Raw genomic sequence first — 18,589 nt, 5'->3', positions numbered from 1 at the left:
GGTATATTGAACCAAAACAACTCTTTAATACCCTCCCAACTGCAAGGGCACGACCAGCCCTGATCATTTACCCGCTGAGATAATAACTGTTTCATACCAATAATGCCGTATTTAAGTCAAGGTTTAAGTCTATGTTTGGATTCCCTATGCACCACCTGTTTGCACAATAAATATCATAGCCTACAATTAATTCACAGATCAGCATCAGCAGGTGACCCCATTATGTACATGTAAGAAAGAGAGGAGTACCACCACAGCTATCCGAGAGGTTTTACATACATACAAAAAGCATCTCGGAGCTTCACTCTTATACTCTTAAAGCTCATTCATCTCCATTAACTTTATCCTGTGGGAATGTAAGCCGATCTTTAGAGCAATCAGCATTTAGATTACCGATGTAAACGCCCACTAGATCATCTGATTTGTAGAACATTTGCCAGGTAAAAGCTCAGCATTCGGCCAATTAGGTCTCTGAGGCAAGGTCAATTCAGATGAACAAAATGAATGAGTGATTCTGTAACAAGTTGTTATTTTTAAAGGTTTCCATGTGGAGTTGCATAGTTAAACAAGCAATTGATAGAAGAGTTGGGTAGTTAAATATCCCTAATGCATTTGTATCAGACCACACTGAAGAAATTCAGACAAAAAAACATCCTTACTGGTCAAATATAAGGTTTACTGGCTTATCCGGATAACTTAGTACTGTCCAAATTGTTCTCAAGTTTTAAAGATAACTCATAAACAGATCTCTAAATGGATACGCACCTAAGAGCCTCAGTGAGCTAAAAGAGCTGAATTAATGAATATCTTGATTTTAATATCTATTAATGCATAATGAGTGTGCATTTATAATAGCTGTAAATGCAAACTCATAGACAGAATATCACATCTTTAATAGCTTTAGTTCTTGTATAAAATACAGTCTCTTCCCTAAGGGCTTAACAGCCTCTTTGTGTAGCCTTTGCAGGATGACAGTTTATCTATCAATGTAAGGCCACAGTTATATTTAAAGAGAGTCTTGTTGGTGGTGTTTTTAGTCATATCAAACGTGCAACAGTAAAGCGAAGGACCGACAAAAGCTTTCAAGTATTACTCATTTCTGTCCAAGTGAAAACCTGGAGAATGCAAATTAACATATCTTAGCTTAGATAAGCAATGGCTTTCTCAGGGTTTCTCAAACTTTTTCATACCAAGGACCACTTAACCAATAAAAAAACACTCGTGGACCACCTAACTCCACAAATATATAAAAACACATCGTTTTTCTAGAACAGATTACAAATCGCCTGAATATGGTACAAACAAGTGGAAACATGTGTGATGAAGGCTTTGCGCTGGGCAATATCATGCAATTGAAACTTAACCTCGCTCCATTGCTGAGATATTCTTGCGAGAGTGCGGAAAACTTAAATTTATTTATTTATTTCAAATGTGAAATTTTACCAATATACTCACGGACCACTAGGGGGCGCTCACGGACCACCAGTGGTCCGCGGACCACACTTTGAGAAGCACTGGAAACTACCATATATGGCTTTCCTCTTGATAAAACACATGCTCATCCCTTTGAGCTGCCTGCTCCCTCCAGGTGAGCTGTGATCTCTTGTTTGTTGGAAGATAAAGGATATTGATATGACTGGACACACATTATAGGCTGTGTGGGTCATCAGGTGGTCTTTCAGGATGCACCTGCCATATTTATTTCAGAGGGGAAGAGAAAATATCAAAAGTAGAGAGAAAAACAAGCAGAAATTAGCATGTGCAAAGAAAAGCAGATGGCAGAAAGTAAAATAATAAGACAGCTGAACAGGAAAAGAATGAGCGGGGAATAAGTATGTGAGAATAATTTAGGGATGCGAGAGGGCAGGTGTAGTGACTGTAAATAAAAGGTAGAGTCACACAGAGATTTATTTGCTTTCAGTGTAATTGGAATTAATATTAATGTTTAGTTCACTTGCCTTGTCATCTCTTTTCTGACTGATAATGGAAGCACGCCACACACTCACCATAATCGTGTCCACAATCTCAGAGGGGCTCAGGAGGAGTTCACAAATAAGGCAATTATGCATTCACTCACACTTTCCTCTTTGGAGATGAGGTAACATTTATATCAAAACATGTGCATCACCAACAGAGCTATGCAATTGCACAGGCTTGTAAAAATACACAGAACAATTCTAACGGGACAAACACATTGTCAAACACAATATTTAAAAACAAAGTCAAGCAACAAAATATAGATCACATTGTGAGGTCCATGTTCATACAGTCACTTCAATGTCTTTTGCCAAGTCCTTAAAAATGTAACAGAATTCCATTTGTCTGTGAAACAAAAATGGTTAAAATGCAAGTAATGGTTAGCCTCAGTGCAGCAAACTAAAGACTTTTCAAGTAAAATGTTTTTATAACAGTTCATTCCTTGTCATTTGGACAAACATAGACATACTTTCTGTACAAATGTTTCAAGAATCTCAGGCTACCTGGATAAGTTCTGGATATTTGTGGTTGCTTTTTTTCTGTCAGAAACATCTGGAAGTTTATAATACTTTCATTTTAAAATTGTAATTAAAAGAGTATTTAATAAATCTGGTTATATTTTCTTATTTTGGACTGTGTGACCCTTATTACAATGAACACGGTCACTATAGTTTTCTTTAGAGCTGGTCCTGAATACACTTTCCTGCTGTAGGAAGTACTCACTAAATGCATTTAGTATTAAATGTACGATTCACTGCTGTTTGAGTAATATTAGCTAAAAACTAAAGCGCTGTTTAAGAAAATGTACCTTTTTATAAAACATTTAAAAAAGAAACCAGAAATTCATAAGCTATTTTTAAAAATATTGATTTTTTTGTAAATAATTAGCTTTCAAGGCAGGGACTGTGACAAATCATTCAGAATAATTGTTGATTCTTTTCATGGGATTTGTTTAGTGTTCAAAATACTGCCTCCCTTATCCTGTAAAGTCTCTCCTTTTGGACATAGATCCAAAGAGGGACACATGTTTGTAATTGTAACTTCCAAACCTCTTACATTTCAATCCTTTCCTCTCTTTCCTGAACTAATATGCCTCACTGAACTTTTACTCCTCTTCTCCAACAGCCCCCCACCACTCCTGAGCGGGAGCCTCTGGGCTCTTCTGGTTGGAGTCTTCATGAAGTTGCTCTTCTCTGTTTTCCTGCTCCCAGTCCAGCTCTTTAAACGAGTTTCCCCGGGAGCTTCTTCCATTGTAGTTTCTCTCCTCTTGATCCTGGAGAGGCACTGAGTGGACCGAGGACGCCGCCAGGGACGTCTCCCTGCTGTCCGACAGGAGAACCCCACTCCCTGAGCTGTACTCACTGTTGGAGTCTGCACCTAGAGCCGTGATAAAACAGAAGGGGGAGGGGTGCACAGATGGTGAGAGGACTTCTACAAACAAACACCACATGAGGAAAGCTACGCTGCCTAGAATATCCAGTGCTGGGATGTTACCAAAATCTGCATGATTGTATTTAGGCTGCGATATGAATATAGAATATGAGTTTCCTCTTCAACAAACATGTGCTTTATTTAACTCCAGACTGCAGAAGGTGAATTATTTGGAAATACATGGAGAAACATGTATATATGTAAAGCATGTAACTTCAAATGAAATGCATATTAAGTATTAAGGAGCCAATAAGATATGATAAGTTAGAAAATACCAACATGCTTACAGATATAGAGTTAACGCAAGGTATACAAGGTACAAGGTACAAGGTATAATGTTTACCATGTTTAGGTATGCATGCTGTTGTGCCCATTTGTATGTTTGTGTTGTTTGTTTTGATCACTAGATGGCGCAATGGGGCACAGGGTATTAAGGTGACCTCACCGGCACAGGTGTGGGTGATGTTTTGACCGTGTAGCTGTGCACATCCCGTTTTTCTAAATAAAAATAAATAAAATGGTATTGAAAAATAATAAATAAACTTGCCTATTGGAAGCATTCATCGTGAATGGAGATAACACAAGTCCAATTAGTGTACCCAGTTTAGCCAATCCTTCGGCGATATTGAGTGGAAATAGTCACCACACATGCAAACGTACAAACATTTGGTTATTAGCTCTAAACATAGAGTGCAGCTGTAAATGAGATGAAGTTTTGACCTCATGCTGGCACTTGGTGAAAAGTCAGGGGATCAACAGACTTATTATAATCCATCCTGAGGGAGACATGGATGTCTGTACCAACATTAATTTCATCCATCCGATAGTGGTGTAGATGTTTCACTCAAAACCACAAATGTCAACCTAATGTTGGCGCTGAAGGAAAAGTCACGGGATCCCCAAAGTCATTAAGATTCATCCTCTGGGAACCATGAATACCTTTTCCAAATGTGATGGCAATTCATCCAATAGTATTTGAGATAAAGTCTGTTCAGTCAAAGATAGGCCAACACAAATATATTTAATTTAGCAGTAACTATCAAGTTTTATCTTTTCTTTCAGCCTTATGTTTATGGTAACTGGACTATATTTTTCGATGGTAAATAAAACCGAAAAACCACTAAATTAGTGGATACTAGAAAGTTAATGGCGATCATGTTACATATATTTAGCTATTCATTGATTTCAGGTCCCTTACACATCCAGCTTGTTTTTATCTTATGCTTTATCCATTTGTTATTTTCATAAATGTATATTGAACATGAGAAGTACTGTTGCATCTTGCACATTCAATTCAGTTTAGAGTGCGTAGTGAACAAGACATCAGACAGTCTTAATAAAGTTAAACTGCAAAACAATTCTGGTTGTTTATGAACTATGGGATGAGCAGCAACACGTGGTGTTACAACTCAAAGTCTGGAATCAAAATAGGCACTGAAATGTTGTTGCTTAGAAACTCCTGTAAGCTAAAGGTCTTCTGCTCTTTAATTGGAGATTAACAGCCCAATCACTTGACTTCACAGTGATTTGAAGTTTGGTGCGATTGCAGATTAATAGGATCAACTGCATACCTGTGTGCCATTCTGTTGACCTTTTGTCTTTGTGTGGCTGAGAGTGCTTCCACATAAAGCACCTCTCAGATCGATATCTTACATTAGGCAAGCTTGTTGAGGACAGATGCCAGAAGCAGGCTTTGTCATTGTACAGGTGGTTATGATATGAGACAAGTAGCTGAGATTTGTACAGTTAACAAAATGACAGATGCCAGCTATGCATTTCAATTGAGGAACAATGTATGAAAAAGTATAACGCTTTAAAGGTCCCCTATTATACTGTTTTTCATCAATATATTATATTACAGTTCACATATATATACAAAACATGGATTTGAAGTGTTTGGCTCCAAATACCAAACAGATTGTGCATTGTAGCATCCAATAATTTGCCCTGTTTCAAAAGTGCTGATTCTCTGTCTGTTACTTTAGATGAAAATAAGGAGCCACTCCCCTCTGAGAGATATTTGGTTAAAAAGAACACAATGGTGCTCTAGGAAGAGATTCAGGTGATAAGGTGGTTGGGGGGGGTTACCTTGGTTGGTGATTGGCTAATGGTTACACAACCCAAAAAATCATTATGACATCATAAAGTGGCCAAAATCTGATCAGCTCATTTTCAGACAGATTTTTATATAAATGGATCAGGACAAAAAGTGAATCTTTTTTCCTGTAACTGTCAGAATCTCTAAACGTAGAGGGGACACATGTTTATGTATAAAAGACGTGGACAAGTGTATTTTGCATAATAGGTGACCTTTAAGCTCATACAAAAGTGTTTAATAAATTACCAAATCACCAACTAACAATCAACAAATGTATTTCCTCTTAAATTCATCCAAGCACTTGTTGTAACCTAAAGAAAGTCATAGATTTCCAACAACAAATACGACAAATACAAATTGCTGCTCACTTGGTCAGTTACTGCGAGGAGCTCTTGGGAGACCGAACGGCAAAGCAAGAATGTTATTCCTTATAAAACTTCAAAGATAGAAAACAGAACTATACGCTCTAGGCACGCTTTGAGTGTCACACTTCTGAGCTCAAGTTAAGAGACTCCCAGCAAGCACTATGCTCGCTGTAGTGCTGTAATGCACTTAGTCAAAACATAAAAGAGCTTAAGGAGCACACCATTGTGCCACATGCCCTCAATATGATATTAGAAAAAGATGAGAGATATTGCAGTGGAAATCGTATCATGTTGACAAAGAATATGAGACTGGGGCCAGGAGGGAACAAACAGAAGCTCTAACTCAAACTAATTGCATGTTCATTGCACAGCTGATTAAATGATATATTATTTATTCCAGATGATAACATTGCATCCGACTGCATCTATAACTATGATGAATTTCACAGTTGCATGCATGAAAAAAACAGGCATGCAAATCAGTGCTCAACGCAAAGAACACTTTATAAATAACTCTTATTTATCTTTATAATATGCATAAACAATGTAAATAAAAACATACATATTTGAATGACAGGCACAAGCTCCTCCTGGTTAATTCCCATCCACCCTAGGTGCATGAGATTGATGGAGCCAAAAGATGAAGTACAACATTTAAAATATGCATACAGAGCTCCAATAGACCACACGTTAGGTCTCGTGTTGGTTTTCCTTTGCTGGTTGAACGCCTACAGCAAGACGCAAAATTAAATCAGTCAATGGGAAGAAAATTCCCATTTGGATGGGAAGAGACATTCAGAATGATAGCCTCATTTTCTTAAGGTGGAAACTTTCGCTGCATTAGATTGGAGGGGTTTAATAGCGCCTTCAGGCATTGGTCTCTACATGCCTGTGAGTGGCAGTACATCTTCGATTATTGGAATGAGACGGAGATGGTTGCTGCAGAACTTCAGCAGGTTAAGATGAGCAAACTCACCCTTACCTTTTAGGAATGTCATTCTCATATGAAGGCTTAAGTCCACTGTTGTCTAAAGGAGCTTTTAAGGAGTAGTTCATCGATTTTAGAAAATACGCTAGAGAATATCACGCATGTCTGTAAAGTAGTTAGCTAAAGCAAAATGTTTGAAAGTAGGGAGAGACAGTCGGACTGTGTCCAAAGTTTAAAAAGAATCTTCTGACCAGCCCTTTCAAAAGCGCATTATTTAACATGCTATTATTAATTGGTCACTCTCTGCTTGTTGCCTGGCAACCTTAGGGTGAGGACACTGAGGAAGTCACTGCAGCAGGCCAAGAAATATATCATAGCAGGTAACTCTCTAAAAACACAATCTGTCTTTTCTTCATTGCTGTTAGAGTACAGATTAAACAAACTAAATATAACTAAATGGTAATGGTAGTTAAATGGTAGATCTTTGAGAATGTTTTTTTCTGGGGTAAGAGTAGCTGTTTATCCCTGCACAGTAATTATTGCTAAATTAAAGGTAGGGTAGGTAAGAATGGAGAAACCAGCTCGAGTGCGCTAGAATTTGAAAGTACACAACCGGAAAAAATCTGCCCCTTCCTTCAGACTTCCTTACAGAGCCCCTCCTCCAACACACACGAATGCGCACATGACCAATGAGGGCACGAGATAAGTTTGTGCACAGATGGAAGGCTGACAGGCAGGTAGGCCATCCAGTTATTTTAGCCGGGCCGGCTAAAAAGGTTGGTAGGGCTTTTTACAGTAAAACTGCTTCCACCGATGACGTTTTTTTATGGATTTTTTGTCAAAGCATTTAAGATATTCATTGCTATCGGGATGTTAAGAGCATTCTGAAGTGAATTACCTACCCCACCTTTAAGTTAAAAGCTACTGGCAACAGCTTTTAATTTAACAGACAGGTATGAGTCTGGTATATTCGCATCCAGCAAAATAACAACAAATGTATTTCCCAAAATGTCAAACTGTTCTTTAAGAGGACAATCTTAAAATGTCATTTTAATAATTTTTAATGGTGAGACAATTCAGAAAATGTGTGACTCGGACTTGAGAATTCATTCTATACTTGTTTTGACAAATCTTGATATGTGGCATTGGCTGGCTACATAAGACTTTAAATATCTCTGGTGACAACTAACACATACTTGTAGTAAACCTGCTAAAGTCCAACTAGAATGAAATGTTGCAATATATCAACTCTGACACTTGTGTGGATCCTCAGAGAATGTTAGAGAATGATGATTTTCTACATCGCTGTCTGACAGTGAGCAGGCAAGAATGACGAGTCTGGGGGTTGATCCGGTCACACAGGCTCGGTATGGGGGGGTAGTGGGGATCAGATGGGTTTGTTTGGGGTCAATGGACCAAAGAGGCCTCCAGTTTCCTGAATGCTCCACTGACCTGGTCCAGTTGATGCTACTGTGACAGGAGCATGGCTGCCTGTCACATTACCATTCCCAGTCATGGACTCAGATGCCGTTCCCACTCTGCACCGCACCCATGACACATAAAGAAGCAGGGAACGTGACAACAACACATTCAGCTCATCTCTGAGGCAAGAGAGGAGATCCAGATGGACTTTTAAGGCACTGTATGTGACGCCAATGTCAAGGGTCAAACAAATATAAGGGTAACAACACGTGTTGGGGTGACCGACTCATTAATTTTTCACGCAAAATGAGTCATTACCAGCCGCAAGAGCGCTGCTGATATTGTTTTCAGTTTGTGATTGTGTGCGTCATCATGGAGACATGTTTCCCTTTCTATCTTCTTTCAACAACATGTTCATAATTAAATATATACTGTAACATGTTGTCCCCTGAGTCAATTGTTGTGTTTTATGTGGTTATATTTCTGTGTATATGTGTATTTCAAGTCTCAGCTGGGCTATATTTGGATTGATGGTCAAAATGGCCACACAGCTGGAAGCAGGAAGGTGCTAGAGACTGTTATCATCAAAAAGGCTTATTTTCACAATCCATGACAACTCATGATTAGACTTGCTTCATCTCACTTCAAATTGACTCTTCAAAACACTCCTTCACAAGCATTACATCTCGTGAAGGTGAATGAATGTCAAGTAGAACTGTGCTAAAGTGAATCTTTAATATTGAAAGCAAGACTCCCAGTGGTGTCCGTATAGCTGTGGACAGCCTCTGGTGAGTGGCTGCACAGTTGCACCTGAAGCTGTTGTATCTGGGCTTTTCATTAACACCTAGGAAGGCGTCAATCACAGTATGCTTCCGCAGGGCAGCTCATAAACAAAACAGTAGTAGCAAAAGGGTCAAATTCCCCTGGGTCCCAGCCAAGCATCTCCATGGCTTGTTGCCCAAGCCAAAACCCAGGTGCCTAACATGCTGCTTTCTAATGGCTATGAAAAGGTGGCTGACTAGATTTAACTGATGGAGAAAACTTTCTGACTGAAAGCTTTTTATATATAATTCTAGGGTATTTATAGCCCATTTCAAATGTTTTGAAATGTGTCTTGGTTGCTATTAAAATGCTTAAAGCACCACTTATCAATGTTTTTATAGCAACAATGATTCAAAAGTAGTAAACTTACAAAGAGTAAAAAGGGTCAGTTGTTGTGACAGAAGATAATTATCACAGTTCCCCAAAGAGTTACTAACAGTTTCAGCTTGTTTTACGGCCTGCATCTTTGATGTTTGGGTTCACTCTTATTGCTCTCATCAACTTCATTTCTGGAACCACTAGCATTGCCAAAACAGAGAGAAAATTGGACCTCAATTTGTCAGGTGGCCAAAAACGGAAAATGGGATTGCTTTGATTCAGGATTGACTTAATCGAATAACCATAAATGTTGCACTGCAGACATCTGTTTTAAAGATGTTTCATGAATATAGAAGGCACTAATCAAAATGAAAAAAAGTTAAACTGCAATTGTTGGCATAATCATTTACCAAATTTGACTCAAGGGGTGCATTTTGGTAACAAAAGTGACAAACAAACAGACGGACTAAGCTTCATTTCCAATTATCATCATATAATAATAATGGTTATTGAGCGACACTGCCCATGTTTTCCAGCAGTAAGACTCACAAGCCTGTCCTGTGTAGATTAGCAGGGCTTGGAACACCAATAGCCTATGAGCTTGTTCGTACAAAAGACAATTATGTTCTTATGTACAGCAAGAAGTCCACGTACCTGAGACGTCTGAGTCACTGTGCAATTCCTCTTGTTCGGACAGCCTCCTCTCTGCCTTTCGGACTTCTCGCACGTAGAAATCGTCTTGCCGGGCCAAGGGGGCCATGAACAGGATCTGACTCTCTCGGTAGATCTCGAGGAATGGGTGTGCACACAGCCGCCTTTCCTGCAAGAGATAATTTGGGTGATTTAAAAAGAAACCTCATTATTTAAAACAAACATATAACATAATGTACTTATTGTAAGTCGCTTTGGATAAAAGCGTCAGCTAAATGCAATGTAATGTAATGTAATGTAACATAACACTAACATATAGGGTTCCTTTAAAGGAGGTGTTTATTAGGGATGAAGCTGCACAATTCAGTCAAATTAATAGTTGAACATTTAAGGTGCAATTGTATTACTATAAATGATTAAAAAAAAAGAGTTCCATTAACATTGTTTAACACTGGAAATGTTTCTCTGTGTTTACACCTGTTAGGAAAATATCACTCATCACCGGCTTGAGCTTCAATATCAGAATACATGTATTTATTATCCTCGCTAGAATGGAAGTAGTGATCACATACAGAGCTGCATGGGACAAAATATGTCCTTCACATGCTTATATACAAGAGAGGGTGTTACAGTCACAATATGCAGAATACCGGTTCAAAGCAGTATTCTGTGCTTAGTTCAGATTAGCTAAGGCTTGCGTGAGCAATACACATGACAGTATGTCTATCTCCATAGAGGCTGAATCATCATGTTAATCGTTGTCACATAGTTATCATATGCCTAAAACAGTGTGTCCTGACGCTCTTCTTGGTAATCATACATCCGGTTACGTACACAGCTACGTAGGGCCTTTGTTATCATGTGCTACTCTGATATTAGAAGAGGACATTCAGTATTTTCCAGATGAAACACTATAGTAGGATACAAGCACAGACATGCCGATAATCCCATAAGTCAGTGTGTTGTCAACAGTGAGAGAAAATTAATTGACATAATGTGTGGGAACCTCACCGCTACACCAACTAAACAAACATGTACTATTTTTTCCCGTCTTCACACCTCAAATGTGATGCAACACATCTGAGATGCCTACAATCTGTCTCCATGAATGTTCCACACTCTGCCTGCTGATCGTCTTCTGTTACTTATCTCACTCCTCTAGAAGTGGGAAGTCTCACATGACAGATACCACTTTAGTTCTCTGGGCTCATTAACCTTTCATACACCATGTTTTGTAATTCTGCTCATGTTCATCCAATTTCTGTTACTTTCACCCTTTTGGCATATGCTAAATGTCAAGCAATGCTTCAAAGACATTGCAGCACAGTACAGTGCATCTCAACAGGATCAATTATTTTAAGGTAATCTATTTTAATTGGCTCTTTAATTGTCCGATTCCATTGCTATGTGTCCATTTGACTATTGCCAAAGTGAGGTGTTGTTTGATGCAATTCAACAAATAAATAAATGACATGTTGATAATCATCTGATGCTATACTCTACATTTAATCACAAGTCATATTATTTATCTTATGGAGAAAATTACTGTTGATTCAGAGGGTGTTGCATGTGTGCATAACGTGAGAAATAAAGAATGGTTTTATTATGACGAAGACTTGTGTTTTAACACCTCACACTATTCCTGCTTCTTTGAACCCTGTGTTTCATCTCTCTGTCTCTAAATATACACTACAGTATTTAAGACCATAAATCATTTCATACACCATGGCAAATTCATGACATCTCTCCAAGAGTAGAGGCTCAGATTGTTATCATTTCTTGTCAGATCCTGGGAGATCGGAGTCCCGGGCCTGCGCCCCTTGCTGAGGTTCCAGATTCAAGCAAAGTGAGATGCTGACAGTTAAGTTACAGGAACATCGCACACGAAGCATCTGATAATCAGGCTTGCAGACTGACAGACAAACATAAGATATATTCTTTTTAGTAGACAGCTCGCTTCTTTTTAAACTTCAGCCAATCATCTCGCTCACCATCTGTGTCCTGGCTATGACAGAAGTGACTTTTCTATTGTTGTCATCTGCAGAAACAACATTGTCAGTTTCACATCAATTATTTGTGCACTTTTCCTAGAGGAACATCTGTGTATCCTCATTGGCTTTCCTCATCAGCTACTACTACATATGGCATGTTGAGGTGCACGCTTGCAAGCAGACATACACTCACAAGTTTAATTTTGCAGTTACAGTAAGATGCTATCAATAAAAAAATCTAATGTGAAGATAGAATATATCCCACAAAAGCTACGTTGTGAGTGTCAGCGTTAACATTTCCCTGGCTAATTCTGATTTGTCAGAATGTTTTTTGCTTTAATATACAATGTACAATGCAAATATACAATGTTGCATAACTAAGGATTGGAGAGAAAACAAAAACTACAGTACTGCAGAATAAGATGTACAAAATGAGAGTAGACTCCCCTGTCTAATAGCCCATGTTAAAGATCCAAGCATGAAAGCAGTATATGCTTAGGATGGTCATTAAAAGCACTACATTTACCCATAAAAGGCATTAATAGACACTTCTGCCACATTTTGTAATATTGTGACTTGAAAAGAAAAATGTGGCTGCTTTCTGATGATCTTTTTTTGTTAAGATTGAGATCTACTTTCCTTGTCATTGTTAACAATTTTGATTTTGTGACCTGTTAGTTCTTGACACCTTATTCCACTTAGTTACTTACATACGTTGTTTGTTTTTTAGATAACATTCAGGATGCTTTTGCAAGAAGTAGATTTAATTATTATCTGTGCATCAGCATTTGTAACGGAATATTTGAAGGTTTCATGTGTTCTATTTTTCTTCTTTTTTTTCTAATCTTTCTATGAATACCTAACAAATTCACATTCATAAAAAATGAATCTCACCTCAAGTGAATTCCTTCCAAAAACAGAAGGCAGAAAGTGTGTCAGCACATACAACTTTTAAATGTTCTTTTCATTAATGGAGAAGTTAAACTACTCTTTGACAGGAGCTTTAGAGTGAGTGCTTCTTACATTTTCAGACCAATAGTGATGTGAGTGAAGAATAAAGGAATGCTAAATGCAAATTCATTCTGAATGGATTAATATTCAGTGGCAGGGTTCATTTTAAAGTGTGTGCTCTTAGCAGAAATTGTACTCCAGGAGGTTAATAACGGAGGTGCTTCTTTAAAAATAAGAGGCTTGCATTTAGTTTAAACTATGAGTGAAGAAAAGCCAATAAATGGGGTATGGCATTCAATAACCATGACTTGACTGCTGCAGCTATTTACAGCCTAAAATCATTGCTGTTGTCAGTGAGAAAACAATGGATTTGGAGAAATCGTGCTAGTCATCGTAACTGTGAAAAAAAACGTTTGCCCCTTGTTTTCTGACATCTGATACTAAAACATTTAACTGATTGATTGAGAGGGTAATCAGCAGACAAGTTGATGAATAAATGATCACTAGTTGGTCCCTGCAGTGGTTTTGAAATTCTGATTCTGAATGATACTTTTTTGATGCAATCACTGCAAGGTGAGAAAAACAGCAACCTAACCCAGTGAGCCTATAGCTATACAGTGAGGTAGGTTTCTCTGTGTCTTATGCACTGAATGCCTATGATACAGGTCAGGCAAAAACCGACCTGAATCGCTGAGACAAACTGTGAACGGTTGGCTTTTGTGATTGGGGTGGGGAATGAGGTTAGTGTATTTATTGATTTCTGTTTGATTTTCTCCAAACTCCTTTCCTGCAGTATCAGGGCCTCAGGAGCCCAGGAGAGCACTTAAGGCAGCCGAGAACAACAAGGTCATAGGAATGTCTTTTTATTTTTGCTCCACATCCACCTCCACCGCAGAGAGATACCAATATTTACAGACAGAAAGATATTATTTTGTTCCTCAGGCATGAAGACATTATTACATTATAAAGGAGATAGACATGGGAAATTACAAGGCCAAGCGAACACGACCTCACTTAACTTTGATTGAATTGTTTCAAAATTTGAGGAAAAAAAACAAAAATAGAGAAGCAGAAATAAGAACTTTGATCACTAAAGTCCACCATTGCCAACCATAACTTGATATACAGAGTGAGACCATAAACCTTAACCATAAATGTGTTTCAGAATGAATTCCAAATATTGAGGAGAAAAGCAGATATTCTTAAAAACATCTTCAGGAGTGTTTCACTTCACAGGCCATGCAAAAGTACAATGGCAGATTGTTAATGGCTTACAAAAGCTTGAGCTTAATCCCATGTCACACCTAAGTAAACCTTCTTTTTTTGCTTATGGAAATTTTGTGAAAGGAAATCTGCATGAACAACAGATTAAAAACGAATGAAATGTGTAGAGTATAAGGGATTACCATAAAACAATCACACAAACAGGCACACAGACCTTTAATCACCTCTCAGGCACACCCTCTCGCTAGCTGTGTATTTGTAGAAACTCTGCTGTATTAAGCAGACAAAAATATCTAACAAGACACTGTACACTTTCAGTGTAGCACCATATGCATATGATTCCCTTTAACTATAAGCTAAGAGCTTTTTAATTGTTCCGAAAAATATATATAATATTTCAATATTGTTTACAACATCATTATGTTCAATACTTTTCTCTATATTATGAAATGTTTAAGTTTATAAGTATGACCTTTCTTGTCAAGAGATGTTACTAAGTATACAGTTTCCTAATCTGTTTTCCCTTACGAGCAGCAATTAAATGACAAAAGAAGAGCACATTTATCTCCAGTGTGGAGCGTGGAGAGTTGATGGGGAAGAGGACACCAAAGCACAGACTGCCTGAAAGAAGAGATGTTTTACCCGTGCAATAAAGAGGCACTCTTTGACCGCGTGACACATTTAGTGAATACATTTGGGCACCATGCAGAGGAGGGATTTAACAAAGGGAAAAAAGCACTGTAGAGGCAAATCAACCAAGTCAAGACTGACATAAATAAACCTACTGTATGCAAAAGCTTTAATTAACGCAATCCTTGTGAAATGTAACCTTTAACAAATGTTATTCGGAAGTATTGTAATCTTTGGGAAAACAGATGCTTTGATGTGAAGTGTTTTGACACTGGAAGAAGAGAGATGGATTTGTCCCGGTGTTAACGGGTCACCCTCTTTCAGAAATCCCCTGGGCCAAATGGTGTTTTACGACCTGTGACTCATCTCTCGAGAGACAGCAACTGACTGAAGTTGAAGTAGAATTAGTTGAATGTTGAAACAACATTTATTAGAGTAGCCATTTAACCAAAACACACAAAGAAATAAGATATGCTTTTTTCAGGTGGCTCTTGATTAATTCCATCTAGTTTGCATTTCCATGAATCTATCTTTACCTGGTGCATACACATGCATACCATTTTATTCTTAAGGCAAACAAACATGGTCCATTTTCTTGAGCACAATTCAACCCCCATCTTATCACCTTAGATCAGGGGTGTCAAACTCAATTTCATCGCGGGCCACATCAGCATTATGGTTGCACTCAAAGGGCTGGTTGTAACTTAAAAGACTATATAAATATACATATATATAAATATATCATATATATTAAATAATGTATTATATTACATTATTGGCTCTGCATTGGATTATTATCAGTTCTGGTAATAACTTCATAAATAACTACTTCTGAAAGCAGAAGTCTAGGGAAAATAATTAAAAGCAAATAATCAACAATTACACCAATTCTATTGTATGTTATATATCTTGCGGGCCACATAAAATGAGGTTGCGGCCCAGATTTGGCCCGTGGGCTTTGAGTTTGACACCCCTGCCTTAGATGATAAGAATATACCAAATAATCATCGATGGGAAATTCAACAAACTATCTGACCCTTTGCTTTGTGTAATAGAGGTGATGTTATGTTCCAATCAGCTACTTCATTATGAATTTATTGCTCAATGTTATTTTAATATAATTCAAATTAATAGTAAATGCAAAAAATATATATAAGGGCTCAAAATGACCTCCTAGCCTTTATGTTTTTCCTGATTAACAGTGTAAAACCCGCCTGTGTTGCAACAAAAGCTCTCCCTTTTTACAGATAATGGTGAACACCTAGGCTGCCATGTTATTCAGACTCGACGTAGTGTGCAACTATAAGATAGGAAGGAAGTGGGTGGAGATAATGCTGCTCATGTAGAATGCAATGAAGTAGTCAAGTCATATTATCGGCATTTTCCTGCATTTGACTGTGACTAAGAATAGCAAAGTGACACCAAATCCCAGGGGGCATTGCACTTCCTTGCCTAGATGAGATAAGGCGGGTATAAATTGATGGAGAAAAGTGAAGAGCTGCTGCCCTTGGGGAGATAGATGGGAAAAATAGAGATTTTGTTCAGAGAAAAACAGCCAAAGAATGATCTTTCAGTACCTAGACGGATACAAACAACAACTACTGACTAAACAACGGCTCCTTGTCTGCTAAGGAGAAAGCTAAAGGAAGTGTACATCATGCTGGCAGCGGTAAAGTGGTCACATGATGGGACAAACATCGGGAAAAGTGATCCCAGCCATTGTAAAACAATCTGATCATCTACAAACCAGGGTCTTTTTGTGTAATTTACCATTTCCTTCGCCGGAGAAATGTAGCAAATATGGCGGCCCGAAGAGCTCAACACAGTGCAAATCAAGAAAAAACATGCAAATAGACGCAAGTACTTAAAGAATCTTAAATCTTTATCCAACATATACATACATTAACTTGACAATAACACAATTATAAAAAGTACCCCAAAACAACAAAAAAACTGATCTCATGGGTCCCAAAACATTTTGCACATATCGGATACAGTACTTGTTGCCACTGTTACGTTTTGTTTTACCTCTAGTGGCGTTATGGTGCCCTTTTTCTTTGACTCCACAGGTCCACCTTTGAGTACAATCCATTCAAGTGTGTTTCTACTATGTGCAAACTTTCCATAAAAAGGAAACTAATCGACTTCCAAGAAAATAACTGCCTATGTCTGAAGGTACGTTTGTAATTCCTAAATTACCTCTATTTGTTACAATGTAGATTGTTCTATATCTTGTGACTTTTGCATCTGGAAAGTGATAAAAAACTATTTATTGTCTTTGGAAAAAGTCAACAAATATGGTTTGCTGCTGGACTTTGAACAAGGCTGTTTTATATAAAAGGCAGAACATCTTGGCCTCTTGACAAGACAAGCAACGGAAGCCATTGACAAATATACTGTATAAGACCGCCTTAGCAGGCCACCCGTATTGGGTGCACTAGAGATATTCCTTTAAGGTAAATGCAATATACCAACTTTCAAAGGTAATTCAAATATGTGTCCTCATCCCAGGGTAAGTGAGGATTATGGTTGATGTGTGGTTTCACAGATGAATAACATCCATTTAAATAATACATCTATAATACATCTTCAAATTCAACTGAGTTCAAGGTTAACTGTGGGTGCCTCTTTAGCTTTACAGTAATGGTTCTGATTCTTTTGAACTTGTGCTATAAAAATGCAAGAGCAGTCTTTGTCTCAGTCCAGTTGTCTTTTCAGGGTCATCCATGTCAAATTTGCCACATGTTTGAGTTCAGATTGCAGTCAGCAATGGTTCAATGCATTTGAAGAAGACATATGCACCAGTTATATTTCATAAAACCTAGATCAGACAATGAATTGTAGCAACAGAAAGATAACATCCATCATTTCAGACTCAAGAACTGACATATTGTGGTGCTAAATGCCACAGGGACAATATCAACTGTTCAAATTACTTCAAAAGGATATTCGCCTGATGGTTGCTAATGACAGCCGGCTTTCAGTGGCTGCAGTGAACAGAGACAGATAACATGACCTCAAGACCTTCCATCTTATCCCACAGCACAGTTTCTTTTGGATCACAGAGAAAACAGAAACTGGAAAATGGAAATGAACCGCCGCCAAGACTTGACTGCCGAGTCCCACTGGTATTAAGATTACTCAACTTCATAAACTGCACTCAAATACAATTTGACTACAGATGGTCAATATAAAAATGTTATATGATTAAAAAAGCTTGGTAGGAGATTCTGGTAATGCTACCAGCTGATAATGTATCATTAAGAAGAAAAGCAGAGCAACAGAGGCATGGTGACTTCTTTCCTATTTCACACCCATATTTCAGTAAAAGACTTGGATCATCCTCAAACAACTCTGACAGGCAGATTCATCAGATTTCAGTATTTATTTAAGTGAGAAAAAGTGCAACACTGACTTTAGGCATGAATTTGCCATTTGATGACTGCTATATAGCTCCAGCTGTTAAACTACATTAATGTGTGGATCAAGGAGCACTGCAAAGCCAACAATAGCAGTCAGTGGCAACAAGAACATGTAATTCAGGGTGACATTTGACTGCTTCCTGAAGCCTGTGTGTTAATGACAGTGATCTGTAAGATTATGGAGGATACCACTCCATCTGTGGCCTGCTACCCTGCTCTCACTAGCAATTTACTTCCCTACATTTCTATTCCGTCACTCTTCTAACCATTGCAAATAACACTTCATTTAAATCGCATGTTTTTTTCTCTTTTCTTTTTCAGTTAATTTCTCTGTGCATATTACTTACTGTAAGATGGCA

At 38.0% G+C, this 18,589-nt stretch overlaps 1 protein-coding gene across 1 annotated transcript in view; it reads right to left on the bottom strand.

Moving 5' to 3' along the window:
* Positions 1 to 1,890: 1,890 nt before the first annotated feature.
* LOC117548109 (testis-expressed protein 264) overlaps positions 1,891 to 18,589 on the bottom strand; it is a 32,825-nt gene continuing 16,126 nt past the window's right edge. The window contains exons 3-4 of the mRNA XM_034219143.1: positions 10,016 to 10,181; positions 1,891 to 3,354 (exon numbers count right to left, since the gene is read on the bottom strand). Of these exons, the coding sequence (XP_034075034.1) occupies positions 3,083 to 3,354; positions 10,016 to 10,181 (438 nt within the window). The 3' untranslated portion in view covers positions 1,891 to 3,082. The remainder of the gene's footprint in view (positions 3,355 to 10,015; positions 10,182 to 18,589) is intronic.

Source organism: Gymnodraco acuticeps, unplaced genomic scaffold (assembly GCF_902827175.1).
Source record: "Gymnodraco acuticeps unplaced genomic scaffold, fGymAcu1.1, whole genome shotgun sequence".
Classification (NCBI taxonomy): Eukaryota; Metazoa; Chordata; class Actinopteri; order Perciformes; family Bathydraconidae; genus Gymnodraco; species Gymnodraco acuticeps.
This window is presented reverse-complemented; position numbering and strand designations above follow the sequence as displayed.